At 40.1% G+C, this 19,059-nt stretch overlaps 3 protein-coding genes across 4 annotated transcripts in view; 1 reads left to right on the top strand and 2 right to left on the bottom strand.

Moving 5' to 3' along the window:
* Window positions 1-2,207: 2,207 nt before the first annotated feature.
* On the bottom strand, window positions 2,208-9,763 carry LOC128602485 (nuclear factor 7, brain-like). The gene is made up of 6 exons (XM_053616328.1): window positions 9,267-9,763; window positions 7,868-7,963; window positions 7,422-7,643; window positions 5,870-5,892; window positions 5,146-5,264; window positions 2,208-5,034 (listed from the first exon to the last, which is right to left on the bottom strand). The coding sequence occupies exons 1-6, from the start codon at window positions 9,663-9,665 to the stop codon at window positions 4,367-4,369; spliced, it is 1,527 nt and encodes a 508-aa protein (XP_053472303.1). The 5' UTR covers window positions 9,666-9,763; the 3' UTR covers window positions 2,208-4,366.
* A 465-nt stretch (window positions 9,764-10,228) lies between these two features.
* Window positions 10,229-17,401, bottom strand: LOC128602483 (E3 ubiquitin-protein ligase TRIM35-like). Its single transcript, XM_053616324.1, has 6 exons — window positions 16,456-17,401; window positions 15,940-16,035; window positions 12,977-13,198; window positions 12,836-12,858; window positions 12,607-12,725; window positions 10,229-12,223 (listed from the first exon to the last, which is right to left on the bottom strand). The coding sequence occupies exons 1-6, from the start codon at window positions 16,873-16,875 to the stop codon at window positions 11,559-11,561; spliced, it is 1,545 nt and encodes a 514-aa protein (XP_053472299.1). The 5' UTR covers window positions 16,876-17,401; the 3' UTR covers window positions 10,229-11,558.
* colgalt1b (collagen beta(1-O)galactosyltransferase 1b) overlaps window positions 16,735-19,059 on the top strand; it is a 17,911-nt gene continuing 15,586 nt past the window's right edge. The window contains exon 1 of one of the 2 annotated variants that reach the window (XM_053616305.1): window positions 16,735-16,884. In XM_053616305.1, coding sequence (XP_053472280.1) covers window positions 16,874-16,884 — 11 coding nt within the window. In that variant the 5' untranslated portion in view covers window positions 16,735-16,873. Of the gene's footprint in view, window positions 16,885-17,401 lie in introns of those variants that run through there. The other variant, XM_053616304.1, reaches the window with a different exon arrangement.

The following is a 19,059-nucleotide window of genomic DNA, read 5'->3' as shown; positions in this document are numbered from 1 at the left end:
AATCACTTGCAAAAGTGTCTCAGGTTTGATTTGTGTCACTTCAACCTGCTAATGTGAATGTAGCATACGTAATTTAAGTACAAATGCTCTAGAAGCATGGCCATGTCATAGAGATATAACCTATGTTCTTTGACAATTGTGGTATTATTTGAGCAATTTTTTATCCAAAGATTTAACTCCAATGTTTTGTTATGTGGATAATAAACCACACCATTCTCTACTTGTCTCTGATTTCCCCCTTACATCTTAACTATACTGATGTCATCAAAGCCTCCTCTAGCAGGTAGAAGTCATGCACACCTGAGCATATACATGAATTGAACCTGGTTGCTGAAGATAGTTCAAGATACATACCATACCATGTGAACATCCAATGAAAAAAAAAATACAGAGAAAGAATTTAAAACAAAATACCTTATTGTTCTTAACACCTTTCAAAAGCTCCATACACATAACCACATTGTCACATGACAAGTTTGGAACTGTGCCAAAGCCAAAAACACTGTTAAATTTCTCCACTGGTAATGATCATTGGATGCATCATAGTATGGCTGAATAGAAGAGAGTAGTAGGAATGTGCAGATGTTTATTTATCTCTGGAATTCTAAGACGTTTTCCTTCTTCTTATTTTAGATATCCCACTACGATGAGATTAAAGACCACAGAGGCCATTCAGATCCTGAAGCAACTGTATATTACTCGACTATTGCTCCATCCACAATCCCCTCTGATCCCCCAAACTCTGTGTATGCAACTGCACAGTTACGCACAATCCCCTCTGATCCCCCAAACTCTGTGTATGCCACTGCACAGTTACCCACAATCCCCTCTGATCCCCCAAACTCTGTGTATGCAACTGCACAGTTACGCACAATCCCCTCTGATCCCCCAAACTCTGTGTATGCCACTGCACAGTTACCCACAATCCCCTCTGATCCCCCAAACTCTGTGTATGCAACTGCACAGTTACGCACAATCCCCTCTGATCCCCCAAACTCTGTGTATGCCACTGCACAGTTACCCACAATCCCCTCTGATCCCCCAAACTCTGTGTATGCCACTGCACAGTTACCCACAATCCCCTCTGATCCCCCAAACTCTGTGTACGCCACTGGACAGTTACCAGTTACCCACAATCCCCTCTGATCACCCAAACTCTGTGTACTCCACTGCACAGTTACGCACAATCCCCTCTGATCCCCCAAACACTGTGTACGCCACTGCACAGTTACCCACAATCCCCTCTGATCCCCAAACTGTGTGTACGCCACTGCACAGTTACGCACAATCCCCTCTGATCCCCCAAACTCTGTGTACGCAACTGCACAGTTACGCACAATCCCCTCTGATCACCCAAACACTGTGTACGCAACTGCACAGTTACTCACAATCCCCTCTGATCACCCAAACACTGTGTACGCAACTGCACAGTTACTCACAATCCCCCCTGATCACCCAAACACTGTGTACGCAACTGCACAGTTACTCACAATCCCCTCTGATCACCCAAACACTGTGTACGCAACTGCACAGTTACTCACAATCCCCCCTGATCACCCAAACACTGTGTACGCAACTGCACAGTTACTCACAATCCCCTCTGATCACCCAAACACTGTGTACGCAACTGCACAGTTACTCACAATCCCCCCTGATCACCCAAACACTGTGTACGCAACTGCACAGTTACTCACAATCCCCCCTGATCACCCAAACACTGTGTACGCAACTGCACAGTTACTCACAATCCCCCCTGATCACCCAAACACTGTGTACGCAACTGCACAGTTACGCACAATCCCCTCTGATCCCCCAAACACTGTGTACGCAACTGCACAGTTACGCACACACCCTAAGCTGTGTTTTTAACTGTGTTTTAGTCACATGACCAAATATGCACAGTTTGAGTACGGCTAAGTGCACGCAGGTACTGAGGCACTTTTCAGGGTTCGGATGTTTACCTGAGAGCATGGGAAGGCAATTTATTTATTTGATTGAAATTTTTATGATTAGCTCCTTAATAAACTCTTTCTAAAAACATGGATGAAATTCCTTAAATAGACAAAAATGTTTGTTTTCCATTCAATAAATGCATATAAAAAAGTTTAATATATATAATGACCCTTTATATATGTAGTGACATGTAATGACCACTGTATTCATTTCTTGAGTTAATTAATTTATTAATAGAACAATAATTCTTGATCACCACTCTCTCTGCTGTTTTAATGAAGGACATTTTTACAGTTACCTGAAACACTGTACCTCAGTCACTTTTCTCACTGTACAGAATGTGTAGCAAATATGCCAAATGCATAACCTTTCAAAATACGCTAAGGCTAAAGCTTTATTTTTTTGCTTGTGTAATTCTCTACTTTGTAAAGCAAGCTTTCATTTGAAAAGTCGTTGTGTAAATTTAAACAATAATTGAATGATTTGTTTGTTTCTTTGTTTACCAACCATCCGATTTTGGCAATTTAATAAAACATAGTTATTTTATTTTATAAAATTTTAGAGTCCACAATCTGTCTGGCTGAATCTTGGGTCTTTCTTTGGTTTAGTGTTTGGACGGTTATATTGGTATAGGCATAAAATCCACATTTAAATTAGCATGACTTAAAGAAAATAAAACAATAAGCACACTGTATTATGGCTTGTAGGGGGACTCCAGAGCAATCTGAGAAAATAGTAGGTCTGTGCTGTTCTGTCCTTAGCTTAACTAGCTGTCTAGTTTCTGTAAAAGACCTAAATGATTGATTTAGGTTTATTTATGTACAATGAACAATTTTACCATATTTTCTGAAAAAATACTGAAATATTCAATGTTTTGTATTGCATTAGAAGCGGCTTTTAACATAAACAAGAGTTAGTTCATGGCAATTTTTCACAATGTTGCATGTCTTTTTTTAATCATTCACTCCCTCACTCATTCACTCACTCACTCACTCACTCATTCATTCACTCACTCATTCATTCACTCACTCACTCACTCTCTCACTCATTTACTCACTCATTCATTCACTCACTCATTCATTCACTCACTCACTCACTCTCTCACTCATTTACTCACTCATTCATTCACTCACTCACTCATTCATTCATTCACTCACTCACTCACTCTCTCACTCATTTACTCACTCATTCATTCACTCACTCACTCATTCATTCATTCACTCACTCACTCACTCTCTCACTCATTTACTCACTCATTCATTCACTCACTCACTCATTCATTCATTCATTCACTCACTCACTCACTCACTCATTCATTCACTCACTCACTCACTCTCTCACTCATTTACTCATTCACTCACTCACTCACTCACTCATTCATTCACTCACTCATTCATTCACTCACTCACTCTCTCACTCATTTACTCACTCATTCATTCACTCACTCACTCATTCATTCACTCACTCATTCATTCACTCACTCACTCATTCATTCACTCACTCATTCATTCACTCACTCACTCACTCACTCATTTACTCACTCACTCACTCATTTACTCACTCACTCATTCATTCACTCACTCACTCACTCTCTCACTCATTTACTCACTCACTCACTCATTTACTCACTCACTCACTCATTCATTCACTCACTCATTCAGTCACTCACTCACTCACTCACTCACTCATTTACTCACTCACTCATTTCCTCACTCACTCACTCATTCATTCACTCACTCATTCACTCACTCACTCACTCACTCACTCATTTACTCACTCACTCATTCATTCACTCACTCATTCACTCACACACTCACTCATTTACTCACTCACTCATTTACTCACTCACTCACTCATTTACTCACTCACTCACTCATTTACTCACTCATTTACTCACACACTCACTCACTCACTCATTTACTCACTCACTCACTCACTCACTCATTTACTCACTCACTCACTCATTTACTCACTCACTCACTCACTCACTCATTTACTCACTCACTCACTCACTCACTCACTCATTTACTCACTCACTCACTCATTTACTCACACACTCACTCACTCACTCATTTACTCACTCACTCACTCACTCACTCACTCACTCATTTACTCACTCACTCACTCATTTACTCACTCACTCATTCATTCACTCACTCACGCTCTCACTCATTTACTCACTCACTCACTCATTTACTCACTCACTCATTCATTCATTCACTCACTCACTCACTCACTCACTCATTTACTCACTCACTCATTCATTCACTCACTCATTCACTCACACACTCACTCATTTACTCACTCACTCACTCATTTACTCACTCACTCACTCATTTACTCACTCATTTACTCATTTGCTTACTCACTCTCTCACTCAGTCATTTACTCTCACACTCCCTCATTTACTCACTCACTCATGCATTTTTTCACTCACTCCAAACAATAATATGTAAATGATACAACCCCCTAAGAACAAATATATGAGGTAAACAGGGATCTGACTTTCTTGTCTCTCTATAAATGTGTGCTGTATGACCATGGCTGGATTATCAGGAGTAATGCGCAGATGAGAATGACGTTCTTCTGGGATCAGGAACGGGAACAACAGCACACCACTGGGAATTCCAGTATAACACGCAATCACAGATCCATCGCTGACATCCACAAATCTCACCATCCGACTTATCTTCAGGTTGCCTAAGGTATACCACCATCCCAGTTGCACCTGCACTGTTCTTGGCTTTTTGCGTATCCTGAACGAGTATTTGTAGGATGTCAGGAGCATGTAAGACTCCCCTTTTCTTGTGAGACCCCAGAAGCCCATTTCTGCAGTCAAACGCTTTGCCAAATTCAAGTCTGCTGAGCGTTGACACACACCGAGAGTCCAGTGCCTACTGTCTCCCACCTCGATGTTCCAGCAGTGGTAGCCGTCACTGTATCCCTCAGATCCCAGCACCAAACGGTTCCCATGAAATGGAATAGGGTTCGGCCGGATTTTGGATGACTTTCTTACACTCGCCAGGTCATCTGATATGAAAAAATCCTCAGGAGCACTGTTCAGATCCAGGAGGACCGGATCTGGACAGAGGAAAAAAACCATTCAAGGGGATTAATGTTAACAGGTGATTTATCTGACTTCACAGTATCATACCTTCTCGAGTAAAACCAATCCTTAGTTTTTTTACTCACGGTAAAGGAAAATGTCCGTCATCTTCTCCCACACTCGGTATCCCAGATTCCCCACATGATCAGCCATGTTGATGAGATTTTCTGAATGTAACTCTGAAGCCAACATTGTGCGGTGAGCTCTGAAACACACACACACACACACACACACACACACACACACACACACACACACACACACACACACACAGTCACAAACAGGAAATTTACCAACCATTGTGTGGTGAGGTGTTATCACACCAGAGCCATGACCTGAGGTAAACTTTTTGTTGTTGTTGTTTTACTAAATTTAATAACCGACGTTTCCAGAAAGTATATAGCATTTACATTTACGGCATTTGGTCCAAATAAGTCGCTCTTATCCAGAGCAACTTACATTTATCTCATTTATACATCTGAGCAGTTGAGGGTTAAGGGCCCTGCTCTAGGATGTATAATCTACAGTCAAAATACAATCTAACTAGTTTGAAAAATAAAACAAGGTACAAGAAAAAAGGAAACAAAGTAAGAAGAAAACAGAACTCAGAATTGCAGCTTTAACAAATGCAAAACTTAACAAACACATAGGACGCATGATAAAAAGTGGAAACTGTCAGGTGTAACAGAATAGAACAACAAGCATGAGCAGCTCTGAGGAAAAGAGGAACAGGAAATAAGAAGAGGAAAGTACTGAGGTGTACATATTTTTTTTAAAAAAAACAAAAAAACAAACAAAAAAAAAACATACCTCTGCAGTACAAAGTTATAATTCTGAAAGACAAGAAAACCAACAATGCATGTTACACACTACAGAAAACAACATCTGAAACGTTTTCCATATTCACTCTTCACTCACGTGTTCAGTGAATAGTGTTGAACTTACTCTTCTCGTGTTTATTGTGGACATACACTCACTATTCGCTTTAACAAGAACTCCTGCATCCCTGTTCAATTATTATTCAATTATACAACCCATCAACCACGCAGCAGCAGCACAATGCAGAACATCACGCAGATACAGGTCGAGATAACGTTCACATCAACCATCAGAATGGGGGGAAAATGTGATCATGTGACTGTGGAATGGTTGTCAGTGCCAGATGGGCTGGTTTGAGTATTTCAGATATGCTGAGATATGCTGATCTCCTGGGATTTTCACACCAAATCATGAAAAAAAACAAAACAAACAGTGAGCTGCAGTTCAGCGTTTGGAAATGCCTGGATGATGAGAGAGGTGAGAGGAGAATGACCAGACTGGTTGGACTTGACAGACAGGCCTCAGTAGCTCAAACACCCAGAATTTACAGCACTGTCTGGTTGCCGTGACCATAGCATGGGCATAACCATGGATTCTTTGGGGCGGTTGTGTCTCCCCCAATGTTGAGGAAATACCAATCTCTCCCCCCAATATACAGTACAATATATATTCTATATGCCCCCCTTTAATGAACCCTGACAACGGATCTCTCTTTTCTTCATCTATTCTATTTATTTAAGTCTATTACTTTTTAATATATTTTCGTTTGTTAAGGAAAATAGGTGTGTGCCCCCCCCCCCCCCCCCCAATGTACACTTGGTTGCGTCCATACTCAACGCAAGTTGGTTGATATATTTGAGCAGCTCAGTCTGTAAGAACTGGAGACAGCAGCCAAGTGTAGAAAAGTGCAGCAGAGCACAGGAGCTTTTTTCAGACAGTAAGTAACTAGATTCCTAAATAGTAGGTAACCTTAGCTTAGTATAGAAGCATCATACCATGGCTTGGTTTGTTCTTAAGAACGTCAATTAACTGTTGATATTTGCACACCCGCGAAGTAGGCTAAGCTAACGTCAGTTCCAGTTTTTGACCATTAACGTTACTTTCACTTGCAGATCCTCCCGCCGAGTTCGTTGGACCCCCCCAATGTCCATACCATGGTTACGCCCTTGTACTATCGCATCGGATTCCTGTTCTTGGCTGACATGAGTGGAACCCGATGTGGTCTTCAGCTGGTGTAGCTCATCCTCTTCATGGTCCAACGTGTTCTGAGATGCTTTACTGGTTGTTTGAGTTGATTGGAAAATCACAATCACAAAGAAAAACCTGAAATTTGACTTGTCAAGCAGATGGACCATGAACATGAGCAGAAATGTAGAAATGTTTAAAAACCATAGACATGTTTATCAATGACCTGGGCCTGGATTTTTGCATTATTCAGATCTTAAAAATATGTCACCCGAATGCCTTGTGTAGCAACATTCTGTTCTGTTGTGAATAACACAGTGTTTAGTAGACTTCCTGTTGTGTAAGTCTGCAACTTTACCTGCAAAAATGTGGCGTCCTCAGTCTCCATTTCTTCTTCCACCTCCCTCACTCTGTCAGAAAGAAACAGTATCTCTTGTTCTATCTTATCCTCCACCTTCCCTCTCTTTTTCTCCACGTCTTTCTTCAGTGCTGCCATCCTGGCCTCCTCCTCCTTTCTGAGGAAATGGTGAAATTTCTCAAATTCTGCTTTTATCTGCCTCTCTGCCTGCTGGGCCTGAGACTGAGAGAGACATTGAGATTAGAGAGAAAGATAGATATAGAAGACAAGACAACTTTGGGACGGAGGAGTTTACACTTTGTTTCTTAGTAACATTAGTAACTTCAAGAGCGAGAAAAGCTTAACACAAAGTGTTAACTACTTACTCAGCAAAACCACCAAGCCAGAATCAGGCATTTACAAACCTTTTGTGATCTGCAACAAGGTGGTTGCTTTGACGGAGTTACCTGAATGTACTTGGCAATTTGAGCGTTCTGACTCGTGCCTTTCTTTAGAGATTGCAGAGCTTTTTCAGCTGGACGGAGCGCAGCTTTAACTCTGTCCTGGTGAAATATGAAATCAGGGACATGAGAACACAAGCCAAAAGAAGAAAAAAGCGCTCCAGTGAAACATTACTACATTTTCTTGAGCTGTATGTAAGAACAAAATTGTTGTTAATCAAAAATATCTCAAAATATCTTTCAAGGTCAATCGCTCAAGTCTGAAAATCGTCAAAAACCAGAATTCACCATGAAGGACTCGTTTATCAGTCTTTATAATTAACGTGATCTTCAGTACAGTCCAGGATTTATTTTATAATGAAAGTCTGAGGGTTTTTTTGTTTGTTTGTTTGTTTGTTTAAACTTCTTTCATCGACATGCTGCTCTATATTTACTTTAAATAATGTTAATGGTTTCCTACATTACCCACAATGCCATTGGACTACCTGCTGATAGTGTTGTAGTGAGATTTAAACCCTCACTTAATCTCTATCTAAAGACAGCGATGCAGCGGCTCTTTCGTTTGTCCAGCTCTCTCTCCTCCTGTTCTGTACGCTCTTCTCAAACAGATCAGCTTCCAAAGCTAGCTCAATGACATCAAGCTCGTAATCTCGTAAACTGCTAACGAGCCAAACTGAGTCTCTGCTATAACTCATTTAAAGAATTTTGCCTCTGTACACCACTACAAGGTTTAAAAAATAAAAATAAAAAATGAAGCAATCCAGATATGACTGAAGTGTCATCATATATGACACTCTTTCATCTTATATTCAAGGGGTTTAAGAAAAATATTTTAACAGGCTCAAAAATAATTGGACACTTGACTGATGAGCAGTTTCATGGACAGGTGTGGCCTGTTTCCTCGTTATTTAATGACAAACTAGAGTTGAAAGGTCTGGAGTTGATACCAAGCACTGAATTCTTGGACTTTGAGTCCAGCGTTTATTCCGAAGTCTCCACTAGTACAAGTCTGGAGTTCTCATTAATATGGCATTGTAACTGTGACAGCAATAACAACATCCTTCTCACAGGAATAATAACAATACAGCGCCGGCCTACACACTAGCACCGGGATCACCGAACACACCACAAATACTTCAGTATGAACAGATTAAAAAAAAGAAAGAAAGAAAGAAGGACAACTGTTGGTTAACACTTTTAATTGTGCTTTTAATTTAACTTTTAAATTTGTTTTTAAACTGCTAAAAGGCAGAAAAAGCTAAGATCATATCACACAAAACTTCCTTCCCTTCTCTCACTATTTGCACAACCACACTCTTTCTCTTGCTCTGTCTATCTCTCCCTGTCTGTCTGTCTGTCTGTCTGTCTGTCTGTCTCTCTCGCTCTCTCGGCCCGTCTTTCTCACCTTGTGTTGTTGTACAGCATATTTGAGAGGCTGAACTCTGTGCGATGCGTGGCGTTCTTTCCTGCACTTTGAACACATGACCTCATTATCAGTTTTGCAGAAGAACTGGACTTTCTCTCCATGTTCAGAACATCTGACTTCACTGTCACGCTCTCTCTCCTTCCTCTCCCTTTCTTTCTCCCTCTGATAGGACTCGGTGGTGTTCCTCAGAGCCAGGTTGGACACGGGTTCCTGCAGAGACACACCGCGACACACGGGACATGTCCGAGCAGTGTTTACATTCCAGTGCTTTTTCAGGCACTGTCGGCAGAAAGTGTGTCCACAGGAGAGGAGCTGAGGATCCTGATAAAGCTCGCAACACACCGGGCACGAGAGATCGTCTTCTAGAGCCGACGCCATGAAGAAGGCGCTGAAACCCAGAAGGAGGCAGAGGGAAAGATTTTTAAGTTGTGAGCACTTCAGAAGAGACGTGAAAGTGAAAACAGTGAAGACTTCCTGGTTCAGACCGCCTCCTGGGTGGGGAAATGAATGTAATTGGTGTAGAAAAATAAAATAAATAAAGAGGCCGGATTACACCACAGTGCTGCAGCTGGGGAGCACTGCTTAAATGTTGTCTTGTGCACTGACTTCCTTCTGAGAGAGATACGTTTACCGTAACATTTCCACAACGCAGCTCCTCAGACTCTTACCACATGATGCACAACTTCTCATCTGAGTCTTGTTTATGAACTTTTGTATTTTTATTTATTCATGTATTTATTTCTGTAACCTGTAACCACAACAGAAGAGAAGACGGATGGATGAAAGGAGTCTCTGCGCATCTTCAGAGGACAGGTATGCATGTATGACGCTGTACTGTATGTGGTGCACACGAGATTCGACGAGTGTACGAGGTGAGGAGAAGAAAGGGCTGCATGATGGTAGGATTTATTGTAAATACCGTTTCAGACATCACTTCAGCACACGTGTTCGTGAACACAAGAAGGTATCCAGGTGATTGTTACCACATCTGCTGGGTTAGACCGTGCAGCGCAGCGTTCCTGTGCTGAACAGAACGGGTCGATGTTTAATCTGCACCACACTTTATTATTCGTGTTAATAAATGTTGCATTTGAAATGTAGTTAGTTTGTTACGCTAGAGTTTGATAGAACGTGTACATTTTCGTCAAATTAAATCTAAAAAGATTTGTGTGTGTGTGTGTGTGTGTGTGTGTGCGCAAAGGGATTTGGGGAGGGGTTTGATATTTCACAAAACAACACTTTCATGTTTCATGAGTTTTATTTTCCCCACATGATTTAATTCGTAACTGACACCTGAACAAATCCTCTATAATATCAACACCATTTTCAAAACTTTTGTGTGTGTGTATGTGTATGTGTGTATTCATTAACAATTTCAAACAGAACAAATTATACAGTGGGGGAAATAAATATTGAACGAAAAGCCTTTTTAAAGACCGTCAATTTACTAACCCAGCTGATATTAATTTGCACAGATAGGGGTGTAATTACTTACAGATATCAGCTGGTTCCTTGCCTTACCTTGCCTTGGAGAACTGCCTTTTCTTAGCGTGTTCGATACTTTGTTCCTGTGTAATTCCACTTTATTACACATAACTTTAATTATGGACTTTAATGTTGTGAATTCTTTATATTCCCAGATTTCTTGAGTTAATACTGAAGTCTGGTGAAAACTTCATGTGAATAACCTCAATGGAAATATATTTACTGAAAAAAATGCTGACACGTCCAATACTTATTTCCCCAACTGTATGTATCTTTGTTTAATTTTTATACAATTATACACATTTGTAATGTGTCATTATTCCACGAGTAGAACATTAGTGTTTTATCATCATACAATCATTTTACAACACAGAGAACATCAAACAAAATAAACAAGTAAACAAAATCCTGGTACATTTTTACCTGCTGAAGATGAAAAATTCAGTATTCAGGTTTTTTTTTTTCACCAGAAAGCATAATTCTGTTATGAAATTTAAATGCTTTAATCTCATGCAGTTTCCTGTTATCTGTACAATTTGATCTGCAAAAATTACGGCGTCTCGTCGGTACCCACATCCTTTGGTTCTATTATGCTTCATTATAACTAAACTCTGGTTTCCATGCTGAACTATCTGCATTTTTTATCTACTTCTCCGTACTGAGCTCCAGAAGCATGCTATTTTTGCTTTTAGAAGCCTAGTTGATCTGTCTTAACTTGATTATTTAAATATATTCTTATAAGATGCTTCTTGAAATGCAACCCAAACCACTCTGAGTTTCCCTTTCTCAATTTATTTTTGTCCATATCATCACCAACAGCATCAAAAGCACTACGAGGAATGCGATTACATATAAAGGTATCATGTCCACGTGCCTCTCAAAGAAGCTGAATTTCTTCTCCGTGGTCATGTTTATATTTACAGGGACAATGCACAGGGGAGCGTCTCTCTCCTCTGGGATCAGAAAGGGAAACAAATCCTTCCCGAAGGCTACATCACGAATACAAGCGATCGCAGATTCATTTCTAGCGTCTAAAAATCTCAGCATCCAGTAAAGTTGATCGTTGTTGAGGTTGAGACGATGATACAGCTTCACTCGCACCGTTTTTGGAGGCCTCCTTAACCGAAATGGAGCCTCTGCGGACCACAAGGCATTATAGAAATCGCCGTTTCTACTGAGGCCCCAAAACCCATTTTGAGGGGTCAGTGGTTGCGTGCGGTTTCTCTCAGCTGCCCAGCGTCGACACACACCCAGGGTCCAGTGCTTGCTGTCTCCCACCTCCACGTCCCAGCAGTTGAAGCTAGCGTTTTGGGCCTCCGAACCGAGAACCAAATGGATATCTTTGTTCTGTAGGGGGCTGGGGGAGTAAAACCTGCGAATGGAGCGGCTCACACACACCAGATCATCAGATACAGAGATGAGGGAGGAGTTTGGGTCGAGGACTACTGGGTCTGAAGAGAAACAGAGAAAGACTTTGTTGTGTTGTAAACTTATGTTACCTCATTGCCACGAACCATCTGTTATACGGTAATATTACCATCCTGATTATTAGCATTCTACCTGTTTGGCTAAAATACAGTAGTGTCATTGATCTATCTGTATGATTTATTTTGAAACTGATTCATTCAAAATGATTCATCTTGTTTAATACATTTTAATCTCATTCAGCTTAATTGCATTTCAGTCCATATGGCTTTTTCTTGCTGGTGTTAATGATCAATGTAGACCAAAATGGCATTTAGCTTAAATTAAGAGACAGGAAGAGTTAAAGCAAACTAAACTTTGCTCTTTTTACTCACTTGTGATATTGAAATGTTATGGTTCTGCTACTCACAGTAAGGACAGAGATCTTTCATCTTCTCCCACACTCTGAATCTCAGATTTCCCACGTGCTTGGCCACATCGATCAGAGATCCTGAGTTCAGCTGTGAATCTGACGGTCTGTACCGAGCCCTAAAACACAGATCCACTGTATCTGTACGTTTCTATACACACAACGGTTTTGATCTATTAAGGTAAAGAATCTGATGCTATGAGAGTAAAACGCTTTAATAAAAACATACCGTGTCATTATGTGGTCATAATTCTGAAATAAGAAAACAAACGAACACTTTACAAAAAACCAAAAAAAACCCTTAATGTGCAGATTCAGCCTTATCTGAAAAAATAAAGGCACTACTTAATTGACTTATTCATTAAATTACCGCTAGGAACGTGACATCATCGTTCTCCATCTCTTCTTCCACCTCTATCAGTTTATCAAAGAGGGACTGTAACTCTTGTTCGATCCATCCTTCTAGTTTTCCTTTCTTCTCCTTCTCTTCCTCTCTCAGCGCAGCTCTCCTGGCCTCCTCCTCCTCTCTGAGGAACTGATGAAGCTTATCAAACTCCTCCTTCATATGCTTCTCCGTCTGCTCGGCCTGAGACTTTAAAGAGAGAACCAAATGAGGGGGAACAAAAGGAATAAGCTGAGTATTCCATCATCTGTCCATATTCAGTTAAGTAGCAAGTCCACACAGGCTTTATTAAAACCATAAGCTGGTAATAAGGTCTTTAGAGAACTAGTGTACAGGGAAACAGGAGCTCAGAGACAAGGAACAGAGCAAAAGACATATGAAGAAAATCGAAATATTTGAAATGGACATTTAAATTTTTTTTTAAAGAAAAAACAAACAACAGCATCAGCCAGGTTCAAGACTGGAATCCTCAGGAATGTGTAACCTGCTGTCATAGACTATAATGGGTTTTTATTTAATCTGGTCCGGATGAGTAATGTGGTTTGTGCAAGACTTTGGCTTCAACAAGTGTTTGTATGCTGTTAGTTTTGTTTGTACATCTAACATCTAGTAATGTCAGGTATTCTCACTTTGTGGTCATGCATTGTTGTGGACGAATGCAGTAATCTGTGGGTGTTTCTTTAGGCAGGTTCCTAATTAGACAGGCAATAACAGATTGGTGTCCTGGCTCTGGGTTTGTTGGTTTTAAACATGAGTTCTGTGAGTTTGATTACAAATTATAATAGCAGTGAGCAGTATTAAAGAAGACTTTCAGGTGAATGTCTCTGGTGGTGGAATAAAGCAGGTATTAGATGTGAAAGATTTTTTTTTTTAATAAGCTATAATAAAAGATTGACCTCTTTTAAAAACAAAGACGCTTTGCCAATGTAACTGTTAATGACATATTTTAAAGTGTATCCTGTATATTAGGATGCATACATGGATGTCTCTGGGCTAAACCCCGGATATCCACTGACCCTAGAACCGCCCCTGCTCCATACTGCATACATATCCAAACTCATATCCATACTCATATCCAAACTCATATCCATACTCAAACACATATCCAAACTCATATCCATACTCATATCCAAACTCATATCCATACTCATATCCAAACTCATATCCATACTCATATCCATACTCATATCTGTACTCATATCCAAACTCATATCCATACTCAAACACATATCCATACTCATATCCAAACTCATATCCATACTCATATCCATATTCATATCCAAACTCATATCCAAACTCATATCCATACTCATATCCAAACTCATATCCATACTCAAACACATATCCAAACTCATATCCATACTCATATCCAAACTCATATCCATACTCATATCCAAACTCATATCCATACTCATATCCATACTCATATCCATACTCATATCCAAACTCATATCCATACTCATATCCAAACTCATATCCATACTCATATCCATACTCAAACACATGTCCATATTCATATCCTTACTCATATCCATACTCATATCCAAACTCATATCCATACTCATATCCAAACTCATATCCATACTCATATCCAAACTCATATCCATACTCATATCCATACTCAAACACATGTCCATATTCATATCCTTACTCATATCCATACTCATATCCAAACTCATATCCATACTCATATCCATACTCATATCCATACTCATATCCAAACTCATATCCATACTCATATCCATACTCATATCCATACTCAAACACATATCTATATTCATATCCATACTCATATCCATACTCAAACACATGTCCATATTCATATCCTTACTCATATCCATACTCAAATCCATACTCATATCCATACTCAAATCCATACTCAAATCCATATCCATATCCATACTCATATCCATACTCATATCCATACTCAAATCCATACTCAAATCCATACTCATATCCATACTCATATCCATACTCAAACACATATCCATACTCATATCCATACTCATATCCAAACTCATATCCAAACTCATATCCATACTCATATCCAAACTCATATCCATATTCATATCCATACTCATATTCAAACTCATATCCATACTCAAATCCATATTCATATCCATACTCATATCCAAACTCATATCCATACTCATATTCAAACACATATCCATACTCATATCCATACTCATATCCATACTCATATCCATACTCATATCCATACTCATATCCATACTCAAACACATATCCATATTCATATCCATATTCATATCCATACTTCCAGGGAAGTTAATGAGTTCCAGATTAAGCAGGTAGACGTATTAGTAATGCATGTTCAGGTATGAGGTATCATATATATATACACCACATTACTAGAGCACAGCAGCTCAAAGACACGTCCATTCCCTTACTTATTTATCAGTTATTTGTAACTGTAATTTGTACAGACATAAGCTATTTATTTATTTATTTTTCGTTTCTCTTTTGTTTACGAGTTTAAACCGCTTTCTCTGCAGTGCCAGTGAAAATGTATGGGTTTTTTTTGTTTGTTTTTTGTTGTTGTTGTTGTTTAAATGATAAATAAAATATTTCACTTGTCATGACTACTGATTGTTTTGGTCATTGCTTTATTTCTCACCCTGAGACACCGTGTTTATTCACAAGCTAAAAACGTAGCAGTACAAGACACAAAGGCAAAGGTGGAAGCTGAGCAGAAAACCGGAAGCTTTCATAACACAATCACTAGACATGTGATATGTATAAAAGTATAGAATGCTGAATATCTGTAAAACAAATACTGAACAATGTGAAAGTAAGAGGAGGAGAAGAATAGATCTTTGAAAGCTATAATTATGAAGGGGAACAGGAATAACCAGTGGAGCAACAAACCCTTTTCATACTCAGGCATTTCAGAGCCATGATCTACACCTTACCTCGATGTATTTGGTGACTTTACGCTCCAGTGCCGTGCCGTTCCTTAAACACTCCAGAACTTTCTCCGCTGGACGGAGCGCGGCTTTGATTTGGTCCTGCAGAGATCAGATGTATTCATATAATCATTTTGGTAAGCATTGTTTATTCAGTGCATTAAACCGGTGCTACACACGCATTCACCAAACCCAGAGCGTTTCCCTCATGTTAGCATTTTGGAAACAATTCATAATGTTCTGGGAACCTTCACAACTTTAAAACGCAATGTTCTCTTATGGTACTGGGACAACTGACAGGAAATGCTCACAAAACAGTAACATACATGGGACACAGGGATGGACCTTGAACTAACCCTGGATGATCTGGAGGACGTCCCCCTGACATTAAGGCTAGTGCAAGGTTCCAGAGAGCTGGGCGGTTATTGGAGTGTTGTTTGATATTATATTTCCCCAAAGAAAACTTCACTCAAAAAGTAAAGCTCTGTTCTCAGAACCAGTAACTGTCAGCCGGATACACACCTTTCGCTGGCGTACAGTGTGTGTAAGCGGTTGAACGCTGTGTGACATGTGACTCTGTTTCCTGCATTGAGAACATATGGCCACTTCATGGTCCCTGCAGAAAAACAGGAGTTTCTCTCCGTGCATTAGACATTTAATCCCACTGTCTTCCTCCCTCTCTTCATTCCCCTTCTCCTTCTCCTTCTTCCTCTCCCTCTGATAGGACTCACAAGTCTTCCTCAGAGCCAGGTTGCTAACAGGTTCCTGGTGTATTTCCCTCTGACACACGGGACATGTTCGAGTGGAAAAGGCGGAGAAAACATTTTGTTGATATCCGAGACATCTGCGGCAGAAAGTGTGTCCACAGGAGAGGAACTGAGGATCCTTATAAATCTCTAAACACACTGGACATGACAGATCTTCTTCCAGATAGGACGCCATGGTGCCATGGTATGTGTGTGTGTGTGTGTGTGTGTGTGTGTGTGTGTAAAAAAAAAATGGCAGTGATAAAAAGTTAAACTTATTCTCAGAGGAAAGTCAAGATGTGAGAGTTGAACAAGCTGGAAAAGCAAATAAAGGTGTGTCTGAGTTCTGTTTCCCTGAAAACGAAACTTAATGTCCGTATGGAGGAGAGATTTTACAGGGAGGTGATTATAGATCAGACAGCAGGGTTGCCAGATCATGGCTCAGTTTCGGTTATAATTGCTGAAAACAAATAACCGTGTGCTGGTAGAAAGGGTAGTTACAGAGTGATTCGGACACGGTTCCTACATCAGTTTGAAATATGGTTTGTAGTTCATTGGGAACCGTGAATGGACCGGAAACAGACAGTTAATTCTGGAGGTGTGAGGTCGGCTGGACAGGAAGTGTGCCATTCTTAATCATTATCTTAATAATTAATACCGATTGAACAATTAGAATTAAATAAATAAATAACGTACATTTGTAACCTTCATGTAAACTGAACCCAAAGTCCAAGGGGTGGAGTCAGACCTGACTGGAGTCCAGCTCCTCCTCCCTGTAGGTTAGAGGTATTGTGCGCAATCTAGATGGGGCGCCATTGTACCTTTAGCAGGTGAGACAGGTGAGGCCAGGAGGGGTTTTTAATTTGAACAATCTGCTGGATAGAAGAAAGCTGCATTGAGCTCCTTCATCTTCTTCAGTGTGTCGTTGTCTCTCGTTCCCTTCACAGTACACACAGTACACACTGTACACACTGTCTCGGCTTCTGAATGTACGCAGTGGAGCTTTGAGAAAAACACACCTACCCAGCACTTCAGTCTGAACTCTGACAGAAATACACTACAGTTACTCACTGCCTCTATTTTAATATCCGCCAGACGTCACTGATATAATAATCAACTGTATAGCAGACTTTTGGGTGTATTTTGCTAGTTTGTGTATTATATTGTGAAAAAAATTACAATTTCTGCCCTAATGGGAGTATTGTGGTGCCCCCTAGTGTCCAACACTGAAAATCTCAGGGGGGAAAAAATCACTAAAAACTTATTATTATTATTATTATTATTATTATTATTATTATTATTATTATATTTATTTATTTATTTATTTATTATTTTGTTTGTTTGTTGCTTTTTTGCTGCAGAACTAAACTCATAAACCCGTTGGAAACTTACAGATGATTTGCAATAATCACTGATCAGTGCCAGTTGTCTCTATATGCTCCATAAAAACATAGATGTGTGTTAAAATATTGCATTTTCTCACTTGCTTATTTACAGCCGAAGAGAAATGCCTTTCCGCTGCACGGGTTCTTAGTATAGAAGGAAATGGAAACGTTCTCAGGAGTGATCACCTGAACTTCATCTTTAAAACGAAAGCACGGTTTATCTCTAATGATTGGTGATAAAATAATAAAACAAGCACAAAAAGCCCAGCTACAAAGAGTTTACGAGATGCTTCCATTGTGTCATTGACACTGTGCGTCTAAAACCATAGCTGTCTTCGGTCTCCAGTCTTTCCTTCACACCTCATCTTAATCACACCTGGGCAGTAATAGTAATTATGTCTAGATAACTTGTACCGTGTAACTGTGCAGTTAACTAGATCACTTTTACTGTGCTGGTCAGAAACGACAGTTCACTGATGGAAGGCGAATACATTTCAAATGTATCACTTTTTTATGATTTACTGCTTATTTACACAACACAGCAAAGTGTCTATAAAAGTTAGTAAAACATGAAAGAATTTCCTCCCGTCCTGGAGCTCCACATCTGTCTGCCTGCCTGCTGGAATGCCGTCAGATAGCCCACTACTGTACTACACCCAGCTGCGTTAACCACGCCCCCTGAACTTTCTGGAAGCAGCTGGATCTGCTGAAAGGGGCGGGGACTACACCGAGGAGCGACATGATATCGTCCCGTAGTGTGTGGTGGAACTGTTGGCTGAAGGTGCGGTGCTGTTGTGTTGCGTGATTGCTGAATGTTGAATAAACGTTTCCCCTTTAAATAGCTGCATGTCGGGTCTGTCAGTGCGCGTGCGCGTAGAAAGGGTACATTGAGTAGGAGGGTGTACACTAACGGGATAAAGTTAATGGGAGGATCCCGGTGCCGGTGCGTGTGTGTTCTGTAGTGTAGTGTATTGTACTGTCGCGTCTAGCCATGC

Source organism: Ictalurus furcatus, chromosome 26, assembly GCF_023375685.1.
Source record: "Ictalurus furcatus strain D&B chromosome 26, Billie_1.0, whole genome shotgun sequence".
In the NCBI taxonomy this organism is placed as follows: domain Eukaryota; kingdom Metazoa; phylum Chordata; class Actinopteri; order Siluriformes; family Ictaluridae; genus Ictalurus; species Ictalurus furcatus.
Note: the sequence above shows the minus strand (reverse complement) of the source record. Positions and strands in the feature narration are given on the sequence as shown.